Genomic DNA, 11,372 nt, shown 5'->3' on the forward strand with positions numbered 1-11,372 from the left:
AATGTTCTTACGTTTGTTGACTATAATTGGAGATTTTTTGTGTTTGAACTACCAATTTTTTGACGTATTTTTGGGAATAAGAGATACTTAAATTATCTAATTTCTATAACTATAATGATAGCACGCTAAAGAGAACTACGTTTTACTACGCTAAAAGGTCACTACATTACAAATACGAGCACTGCATTAGGTTACAAGATACCACTATAGGAAACTAAAGTAAAAATTTATCTAGTTTACTAGTCTTTTAGTAAATTAATAATCTAAACAGGATAAAAACAATAAATCAATTTAATCACAAAACAATCACGAAATTACATATACCACACTAAAAAGTAACTAATTAATATATTTTAACAACTAATAACAATTTCTATATTTTATAATTTTTTTTAGCACACTAATACTATAGTCCGGATAAAAATAACAAATTAGTTAAATCGCAAAACAATCACAAAATAACATAGACCACATAAAAAATAACTAATATGCATTAATTATACAAGTATTAACAAAAACTAAGTCGAAATACCTCGATTTATGGTTTTTAGAAAGTCAAAAATTTTGTGATTTGGAGCCGAAACAAGCAACAACGTCCGAGATAACGCTTAAGCTAGCACGTGGGACCAAAAATATTTACTTTTTGTGGGACGGGTGGGCTCCACTCAAGCTCTTTTGGTTTAAAAATGGAGGAGGGGGTGACTGTTTCTATTTTTTTAATTTAGGGGGTAGGGGGGGTGGGGGGGTGGGGGGGGAGATTCTGTTTTGGGGGAAGGGAAGGAGACTATATATTTATATGTAGGGGTGTTCATGGTTCGGTTTGGGTCGATTTTTTCTTAAAAAGAAACCAAACCAAGTAAGTCGGTTTTTTTAAATATTGGGACCAAACCAAACCAATTGAGTCGGTTTTTTATTGATTCGGTTTATGTCGGTTTTTGTCCGTTTTTCGGGGTTTTTGGTTATTTATCGGATTTTTTTAAATATGAAACATACACTACCAAACGCATATTCCGGCGACTATATTTTCAACGTAACACTATCAAATCAATTGCTCTTTGAGAAATCTATCATTTTCAAGATATATTGATCATAATTGAATTAAATGGTGATAAAGAATTTAAGTACTCCATTAAAAATCGATTATTTTTAACATGAAATAAATTCGTGTACTTAGTAAAAGAAAACTACCAATCAAACTAGAATGTAGAGGCAAAGAATTAGATTATTATAATAGCAAAGAACTAGACTAAAAATACAAGTGACTAATATGTACCATAAAATTTTAGAAACTTTACATAAAAATATACATATGTAGGTGTAATAATAAATTTAAATAGCTACTTTTATAGTTGGTTTGGTTCGGTATTTTTGGTTATTTGTTTTTAATAAAACCAAAACCAAACCAAATTTGATCAGTTTTTAAAATTAAAAACCAAAACCAAACCAAACCAATAATGTATTTGTTTTTTTGGTCGGTTTTGTTCGGTTTTTCAGGTTTTTATGAACACCCCTATTTATATGTATAGCGTCTTTTGTTAAGATGCTATATACAGGGGCGTATAAACCTTGACCTATGCGATGTCAAGGGACACCGCTTCGCCGAATTATTTTAGTAGATATGTACTCCCTCCGTTTCATACTAAATGAGGTACTTTCCTTTTTAGTCTGTTCCAAAATAAATGACACATTTCTAAATTTGGAAATAATTCAACTTTAAACTCCTCATTTTACCCATTTTACCCTTAATGAGAAGCTTTTATAACCACACAAAAGTCATGGCTCCACAAAGCTTTACCCCTTAAGCTTTTAAGATCACAAATTTCAAAAGTCTTTCTTTTTTTTCTTAAACTCCGTGCCGAGTCAAACTACCTCATTTAATTTGAAATGGAGGGAGTATAAGAAAATAAAAGTATTGGAGATAAATATAGAAAATGACACCGCTTATCATTATACTAATTTACTCATTTGTTCATTTCTTTAAATTGTGACACTGCTTATAAAAAATCATGCATACGCTACTGGCTATATATATATATATATAACGTCTTAACAAAAGACGCTATAGTTTCCCGCTAAATATTGCGTCTTTTAGAAAGACGCTATACTTAACTAACCAAATGGCCGTTAAAGTATAGCGACTTTTAAAAAAAACGCTATATTTATTTTGGTCACTATATTTTTTTCGACATATTTTCGTTTTTTTTTAGTCCAAAAGAACCAGATTTTGGTTCCGGACTCTTTTTATGGCTTTAATATAAACATCGGGTGTTGAATTTTCTAGAGAAAAAAGTAATGTGATAGGAGACACATGGCGGTTTGTAATAAGTAAAGAATTTTGAGACAGTGTAAAATATTGAATATGCTGGCACGGGCTCCATTATAGGGTTCTATAAAGTGCAGCCCAAGCAGAGACTTTTACTAGCTAGCTGAAAGAGGTTGTACTACTTTGTTTACAAGATAAGCTACCAAAACAAAAATCCATGGCATCTAAACCAGGCATTCTCACTGAATGGCCATGGACATGGCTTGGCAACTTCAAGGTATACTAATCATATTGCTTCATTTTTCATAGTTTTTCTTAAAGTCCTACTATATGTTTTTCCTTTTTATTATATTAGAGCATAATTACGTTTATGTTAATGAATCTCCTTTCCTTCTCCTCCTCTTCTGTAAGGAAAATATGTTCCTTCAATGCATCAAACAAATAAATAGAGATATATTGGTGGAGGGGGCGATTCATTATTCAGATTTCATAAGTTTAACTTTTACGTTCTTATCATTAAATTAAATTATGGATTTAAAATTTAATAATTTATTAAAATTATTTGAGTGTGATTTTATTCCATATATTTATGTTTTGTGTTAGACAATATCTAATTCAGTGCTGAAAAAGGCTCCATCGGTTTTGTGTCATACTTAACCCCGTCTTTCCACTACTACACAACGAGAACAAGCAACTTATTAGTTATATGTACAGCACGTGATTCAATGTCTTCTCATTTTCAATTTTGTGCCTCTATATTCTAACTTGTATCTATTTCTCAATTCTTTTCGGAAAGTAAATTCTAGCATGAAATGTAAAAGATTAATTTTTCATACTCCTAACAGTTTTTTATTTTTTCTGACTGAAGTATGTGGTTCTGGCACCATTCGTGGCTCATAGCATACACTCATTCTTCTTGAGCAAAGATGAAAAGCAGAGGGACATTGTAAACTTTATTATATTCCCATTTCTACTATCAAGAATGATTCACAATCAAATATGGATATCCCTATCTCGTTACAGAACTGCCAAGGGAGATAATCGGATTGTTGATAAGAGCATTGAATTTGACCAAGTTGACAGAGAAAGAACTTGGTAAGCTTCAGCAGCGGATTCGGAATTTAAATATTTATATTGTTACCATTTAATTCATTATACTTTTACGAGCACGTAATTTAGTATTTTCTAATAATAAACGCTCAAACTATATTGCATCTATCCTGTCCCTCTCTGCTTTACCCACTCTCCCTATCCCTAACCCCACAGAATGGAAGGAGGCGGTAAAAAACGAAAAGAAAATCTCCCCTGGCCCTCCTCCTATATATATATATATATATATATATATATATATATATATATATATATATTACCGTTCTTGATAATGTCGGCGACAATGTCTACATTTATTTTCTATGTTTTATTTTATCATAAAGACCTGGATACGATGGCCCTATTTTTACGAGTTAGATCCCACTATTCAGTGGTTAACATTTAGGAATGGGTGGTACGTCATTTGGCCAAGGGTTTTTAGAAAACGCACAAATGATAAATACCTAATATTTGAACTTATTTATGGAAAATCTTAGTAGCTCAGTTGGTTAGGTACCTCTGCACTTTCATCTTATTGGTGAGGATTTGATTCCCAATCTTATCATCCCTCCCCCATTTCTCCTTTCACAAATAAAAATGGATTCTGAACTTACGAATTAAATCAATATTTGCCCATATTTGCCATTACACTATAGCTTTTTCATAGGTCAAGGAGTAGATACAATTTATATGTATACAAAAATATTTTTTGTATCTATTTTGATAATAAAACTTTTCGTCTAAAAGGGATTCAATTGAACTCCTTTATGACTATGCAACTTTGGACCAAGCTCAAAAGGGGTGGGATGAGGGCTCCAAAAAAAAAAAAAAAAAAAAATCTAAATGCAAATATTAAAGAATATGATTCATGTCTATCGATCTTATGTTTGCAGGGATGATCAGATCATATTTAATGGTCTCTTATTCTATTATGGATACATGAAGTTGGAGCAGTCTCATCATATTCCATTTTGGAGGACAGATGGGATAATTTTGACAGCTTTGATTCATATTGGTCCTGTGGAATTTCTCTATTATTGGCTTCACAGAGCTTTGCACCATCATTTCCTTTACTCTCGCTATCACTCTCATCACCATTCCTCTATTGTCACGGAGCCCATAACTTGTAAGCCATCTCTCATTTCCTCTATTGACTCAAATATATTGAACTTATATACATTGACATTGACAGTGGAACGAAGAAATAGTATATGTTTACATTTTCAATGCATTTTAACTTAGTATTATAGTATGTTATTTACTTTATTTTCTAAATTACTATATTAGGTGAATTATCCTTTGCAAAAGATCGTGTTAATCTAGTGGTGTAAATTGTTATGCAATGTAGTGCCAGAAGTTATAAGATCCTAAGACTAAAGGTGATAAACAATGATGGATGTAGTATATAGTTAATGGGTTTAGTTAAACTAGTATATTTTTGACACAGTGTGTATATACACATAAATAATCATATTTTTTAGGAAAATATTAAACGTTGAACATGTAATTAAAAATGTAGTGGATTTAATAATAAGAACCTGAATGTTAAACTCATTAAATTTAAATTACCGAATCCGCCTCCTATGATGAAATATTTTAAGATGGCTCTAATTAAGTACTAAGACCTGCCTGCTAGCTAGTGCCTAGCTAGCCATCATAGGTGGCCAAGTTTCCAGCTTGAACTGCACCCCACCATATAGATTGAATCTATATGATGCAACAACAGGACATATTTTAGGAGTAAATTGATCCGACAAACACACATGACAATGAGATAGATATATCATGAAAATTAGTGATAACTACATATCCTTCTTAAATGTTTTCAACTGCATATCAGCTGGACATGACAACCTTGAGGTTTCATTTTACTATTTGCTTTGGCTGTCTTGTGGATTAGTACCTAATGCTGGGGACCTTTAATTAGTCGTGAGACTTTGGCCCATTTGAGCAGGAATACCATGTTATAAAGGCAGCGGTGGTCTTTCTTCATGCACTTGTCCCGCAAACTAGGCAAATAAACCGACGGTTTTAGGTTCTATCTACTGAGTGTAATAAATATCTTTACACAACCACGTCATTTGTAAGTTATGTTGATCGAATTCTCCTCCGTTCCTTTTTGAGGATCCACCCGGCATATTTTTGGAGAATCCGAACAATATTGGTAGTATAATTTTTCTTAAAATTGTTCATATGAGTTTAAGTGGGCGTTTGGACATAAGAATTGTAAAAGGGTGAAATTTTTTTCAAGTGAATATGGTATTTGAAATTTAGAGTTGTGTTTGAACATGAATATAATTTTGGGTTGTTTTTGATGTTTTGTGAGTGATTTGAGTGAAAATTTTGAAAAACAGCTTTTTGGAGTTTTTCAAATTTTCGAAAATTTCGAAATGCATCTTTAAATAAAAATTGGAAATTTTATGAAAAAACGTTGATTTCTGAAAAAAGTGAAAATTTTTTGGAAAAAGGATTTTTTTTAATGTCCAAACGGGCTCTAAGTTACGAGTGCTAATAATGTAAAAATATTTATACAACTATAAGCATTAATCAGTAACTTGGTAAATATAGTACTAACCTGCTCAAGGACGGATACACCTTTCCCCAAGCAGTGTCACGTGACACCGCTTCGTCAAAATTTTCTACGAAATATAGATAATATGCAAAATAAATTATTTGGTATAATTATAAAATACAAAATAAAGGAAGGATGGCACAACATAAACCTCAATCAGAGCAGGAGGCAGACAAAAAATGATGTTATTGCTTGTCTTTTATATATATATTTATAAATTAAGCGTTTGCAATACATGCCCTTGAATGACTTTTATCCCCAGTCAAAATGGAGTACCAAGCCAAAGTTTCAGTGCTAGTATTATTACAAGTTAAATTAGTCTTGATTGTAGTTCCTAGGATGTAAGTTAAAAAAATGTCATTAATATACACACAGGAACTATCAGCATTTCTGGCCTTCCAAAAACCTTTTTCTTGGCTCCTTCAATTGCTAATGTATCTGTCACTTTATTTTGTTCCTGTAAGTGTGCTTGATCGTTGGATTGCCCAATTTTGCATTAGCAACCTGCATTCAAAGTTATCACTTGTCATTGTAGTGATTTATTCATTTGTTAATTTATTCAAGTATTGGCACGCTTAAGAAAAGTCATGCGTATGTGCATCATTGAACCTGCTATTACATATTAAACTTCATACTATAAAAATCTTTAAACTGTTACAGTACATATATCTTAAATGCAAGTCATATTACTTGTAGTAATTTAGTTAGCTATGTGTGTTTGATGAATATTCTTCTTTTTGTCAGCTGTGATTCATCCATTTGCGGAGCATGTAGCGTATTTCGCGCTGTTTGCCATCCCAATGCTCACAGCAATACTTACTGGGACTGCTTCTATAGTGTCACTTGGGGGTTACATCACTTACATTGATTTCATGAACAACATGGGACACTGCAACTTTGAGCTTATACCTAAGTGGATTTTCTCTGTCTTTCCACCTCTCAAGTACTTGATGTATACACCCTCGTAAGTCACTTAACCTTCCATCTTAATTACTTTTATCAAGACCAATTAAGTAAAAATCTTTAACATCTTGCTTCTGGTATTCGTCCAATTCAAAATAATTGGTCAAGTTAACAGCGTAATTTGAATTTTTTATAGATGTCAAATAGATCATAAATAAAGTTCTTTTCCGCTTAACAAGATTTGACTAGTTGTGTGCTTGTGCATTCCACACTAGTTCTTTTCCGCTTAATGTTTGAGTTACATTTACTTTATTACATAGGCGATCCCTAAGCTGAGATACAATAGAACTCTTTCCGGGTTTGAAGAATATGAATTCATGAAGTAAAAAGAAAGGTGAAGAAGCCATTTTAACTGAATGTAACACCCCCGACTCTAGACAGAATCTCACATCGGTAAAATACTAGAGGGATGCTGAGTATATAAGTTGACAAACCTTAGACCCTAGTAGCGCATTTTAAACCCGTGAGGGACTACGCCCAGAGTAGACAATATGATCACTAACGGGCTGGACTGTTACAGATGGTATCAGAACGATGGTGGGTCAGAGTTCAACTTGAGTTTAGACAAATCCCGGTTAGGCATGGCAAACCTCAGTGTTGAGTCTAGGCAAAACGTGAAACTCTCCACCTTTTTTTCCACTTTTAAAAAATGCACTACAGAGCATATACTTTTCTTCTTAGCTCGAAACACCCATGGATAAGGTGATATGACACATTCTTTCCAGCTGAAAATATATATGTAAGAATTTCTCTTTTTGAAGTTTGATATTGAAATTCTGTATGCCTTTCAACCTTACCGTTCAATGGTGATAAGAGTTTTCAAAATTTAATAGTACTGTTTAGGTAGCATGCTTTGACGCCTAGTATTTAATGTTCAGTTAAAAACTATTTGTGCAAACAAATGAACTCTCTTATGTCTAGGTGAGAATGAGAAAATATAATACTCCATATTCCTTTTTCCATGAACATTACGTTCTCTTCACGGTTATGGGACGACCCCAAGATGTGATCAGTTGAACACATTTAAAGGTACAATTGTTACTCATAGCTATTTAGAGCAGTAGGAATGGAGAAACTTCCCGCAGGAAGCATTCCTACTTTAATGAACCCTACAATATGGCATAAATCCTAATTAGTTCGACTAATGAATATTAGATACCCGATCGATAGTTAAACCATAAAAAGCATAGATTGGACTTTGCTTTACACTTTAGCTCATCCCATTTCATTTTTCGCAGAAATGAACAATTAACTTCAATTCTTTGATGACACAGGTACCACTCACTGCATCACACTCAATTCAGAACAAATTACTCACTTTTCATGCCAATGTATGACTATATTTACAACACATTGGACAAATCTTCAGATACATTATATGAAAAATCACTTGAGAGAGTAGGCGAATCGCCCGACGTGGTGCACTTAACACATCTAACAACTGCAGAATCCATCTACCATCTCCGCCTAGGATTTTCATCCTTGGCCTCACAACCTCACACCTCAAAATGGTATTTTCCGATAATGTGGCCAATCACTTTGTGGTCTACGATGATTACATGGTTTTATGGCCATGCATTTATTGTTGAGAGAAACACATTCAAGAATCTCAAATTGCAAACTTGGGTCGTCCCAAAATATCGCGTACAAGTAAGAATTTGCACTGCATACTCCTTTTATTTCATTTATGTAGCGTTGTTTGAAAAAGGGCATTTGGAACTTGAAGTCTTAAACATATATACCATAAATTCGACGACTACAAGTAAACTTGTTGCATTTTCCTTGATTTTGTTACAGTACTTTATGCCACGGCAAAGAGAGTCTATTAGCAATTTGATGGAGAAAGCCATCATAGAAGCAGATCAGAAAGGCGTAAAGGTTTTGACTCTAGGGCTTTTAAATCAGGTAAGTTAAAAAATAAGTCAATGATTCAAATGGAATTTAAGTTATATTGATATTTCTACGCTATCAATAAATCTAACATGTGATAGCAGGTTACTTATCATTTTTATCAAGTTATTAGTTAATATTTATTATGAAGATTTACATGTAATTACCTTATCAATGACCTGATTGCCTGAACAGTGCGAAAAAACTTAAACTCATTCAAATGATGCTTGTTTGCATTTCAAATTTTGTTAGCTGTTATCAATTGTCTATCATCAGAAAAATAATCTATTCTCTGATATTCCATAATCTGCAGCTAATTCACTAAATATTGGTCAGAGAAAGTCATGAGTTACTTGAGCTAATGCATTTGTACATTGAAATTTGATAGGAGCTACTAAGTATGAATGGTGAACAATACATAAAAAGGAATCCAGAACTTAAAGTGAAGTTGGTTGATGGAAGTAGCCTAGCAGTTGCTGTGGTTCTAAACTCAATTCCTAAAGGAACTACTCAAGTAGTTCTTGGCGGCCATTTATCAAAAGTAGCTTATTCCATTGCCCTTGCTTTGTGCAAAGATGGAATTCAGGTATCATTAATATTCAGTCACTAAATTGTACAACGAATTTTCTCCAACAACTTCCGTTTCACTTATATTGCTGTAACTGTTATAGGTTATCACATTGTCTGAGAATGATTACAACATGCTTAAAGCAAGGCTTACCCCTAAGGCTGCAACTAATCTGGTCACTTCAATAACTTTTACTCCAAAGGTATGTATAAACAAAAAAACAATGGATCGGAATTCATTGTTTTCAATCTTGTACTTTGATCATCCATAACTAGAGATGGTAAACAGGGCGGGTTGAGTCAAACTTATGCGGGTTAAGTTCGTTTGGACCAAATTGGTCATCGGGTCATAACCCAACCCTCTACGTGAACGAACCTCCTCTCATTTTTTATTTTGCTTTTTGAAAAACAAAATATCAAAGTTAATGCATTTTTCTCAAATCCTTAGCTTAAATTCTTCAAATTTTACGTAGTATTCAATCTTCAAATTTAATTTTGTACGTCTGAATTTTGGTTGTATGTGACCCGTTGGTTACACTATGATTTGTGTTGATCCAATAGCTTAATCGATCACTTCGAGTTCAATCCGTCGGATCAATAGTCAACAAATTAGTCATAACTCAACACATTTAAATTTAGTTTAGTTGGAAATATTACTAAAGTATGAGTTGATTTTGCCACCTCTAATCTTCAGCTAACATGCCAAGATTGGTTTGTCCAGCGGTGACTCCTCACCTCTGAAATGATAATTAACTCAACTCTTGTTTTGTAGACATGGCTAGTAGGGGATGGATTGAGTGAAGAACAACAATTGAAGGCACCAAAAGGAACATTGTTCATTCCATTCTCACAATTCCCACCAAGGAAAGCTCGCAAAGATTGCTTCTACTTCCACACCCCGGCCATGATCGCTCCCAAGCATCTTGAAAATGTTGACTCTTGTGAGGTTGGAAATAGTTTAAACTTGATCTCTCCTTTATTTTTTATTTTTGTAAATAGTGGTGTCCGGGCTAGCGTGCGCGCACCTCGGCTATTCCACCAGTTATTTACCATCTCCCACCAGCACAGATATCGTGCAACTCTGCCCACCAAGGGCACTTAAACAGATGAGAAGAAAATCAGCTAGTGTTTTTTGGTAGTCTTCTTTATTATTGTTCAATATTTGAATACTTTTTCTAATATATCAATATTTGTGTTCTATATTTGTTGTAACGCTAGAATTGGCTTCCGAGAAGAGTTATGAGTGCATGGAGAATAGCTGGGATTTTACACGCATTGGAAGGATGGAATGAGCACGAGTGTGGGGACAAGATGTTTGATATTGAGAAAGCATATAAAGCCAGTCTTGATCATGGTTTTCGCCCATTAACCTTGACTTCTGCCACTGAATCAAAGGCTTAAATCGTTCTCCTGTCCTTGGTATAATTGACCAGTGGTTATTTACAAGTTATTAGTAACATGTAAGACTTTTTAGTTTAATTTGTTTGAAATTTAAGATTTGTTATTTAACATTATAACGTATAAGGATGCGATATATCAGTGAATTCCATTTATTTATAGTGGAAGTATGTATTTGCTGGTGCTTCGAATGCATTTGGCTATCTATAATGGAATTTTATCTTAATGTTTCTTAGTTACATGATTGTCAAGTCTTTTTTGGTGAAAGAAAATTTTGATTCAACATCACCAGAACAAAAACTTACAAAACCAGAACAAAACTTACAAATTTTTCTTTAGCTAACTCCCCTGGTAGATCTGCCCAGGTAGTAGCAGGTAGCTACAAGAGTCTCTAAATCTATTTATCTAATGTTTACCTTGAAAATGGTAATAACAATTAGATTTGATTTTGTGGTTATAAAAATATGTGATCTATTTTTATGCTAGTTGTTAGGCAATAGATGCTAAGTGAATGATTAGAAATTAAGATGATAGCTTGTAGATGGCTTAATAATCGAACCGAAATGGTTGGGAATCGAGGCCTCGAGCTTGCTTATACGGGGCCTCGAGGTCGAATTGGAAGCCCGGTTA

The 11,372-nt window shown here is 33.5% G+C and overlaps 1 protein-coding gene across 2 annotated transcripts; it reads left to right on the forward strand.

Moving 5' to 3' along the window:
• Positions 1-2,384: 2,384 nt before the first annotated feature.
• LOC109244845 (protein ECERIFERUM 1-like) lies at positions 2,385-10,968 on the forward strand. Of its 2 annotated transcripts, XM_019412000.1 has the most exons (10): positions 2,385-2,540; positions 3,132-3,358; positions 4,246-4,478; positions 6,669-6,888; positions 8,162-8,537; positions 8,685-8,792; positions 9,166-9,363; positions 9,449-9,547; positions 10,117-10,290; positions 10,563-10,968. In XM_019412000.1, the coding sequence occupies exons 1-10, from the start codon at positions 2,481-2,483 to the stop codon at positions 10,743-10,745; spliced, it is 1,878 nt and encodes a 625-aa protein (XP_019267545.1). In that variant the 5' UTR covers positions 2,385-2,480; the 3' UTR covers positions 10,746-10,968. The 2 variants fall into 2 exon arrangements, with proteins under 2 accessions (XP_019267545.1, XP_019267546.1); XM_019412001.1 differs by lacking the exons at positions 2,385-2,540; positions 3,132-3,358 and adding an exon at positions 3,837-3,890.
• The last annotated feature ends 404 nt before the right edge of the window (positions 10,969-11,372 follow it).

The sequence above is a fragment of the Nicotiana attenuata genome, unplaced genomic scaffold, assembly GCF_001879085.1.
Source record: "Nicotiana attenuata strain UT unplaced genomic scaffold, NIATTr2, whole genome shotgun sequence".
NCBI classification, from domain to species: domain Eukaryota; kingdom Viridiplantae; phylum Streptophyta; class Magnoliopsida; order Solanales; family Solanaceae; genus Nicotiana; species Nicotiana attenuata.

What these genes read in the sequence shown, in the direction of transcription:
- LOC109244845 (XM_019412000.1), top strand. Translation starts at nt 2,481, where the DNA reads ATGGCATCTAAACCAGGCATTCTCACTGAATGGCCATGGACATGGCTT. An exon ending in TGTCACGGAGCCCATAACTT is followed by an intron (nt 4,479 to 6,668) that starts GTAAGCCATCTC and finishes TCTTTTTGTCAG; the next exon opens with CTGTGATTCATCCATTTGCG. An exon ending in TCCCAAAATATCGCGTACAA is followed by an intron (nt 8,538 to 8,684) that starts GTAAGAATTTGC and finishes ATTTTGTTACAG; the next exon opens with TACTTTATGCCACGGCAAAG.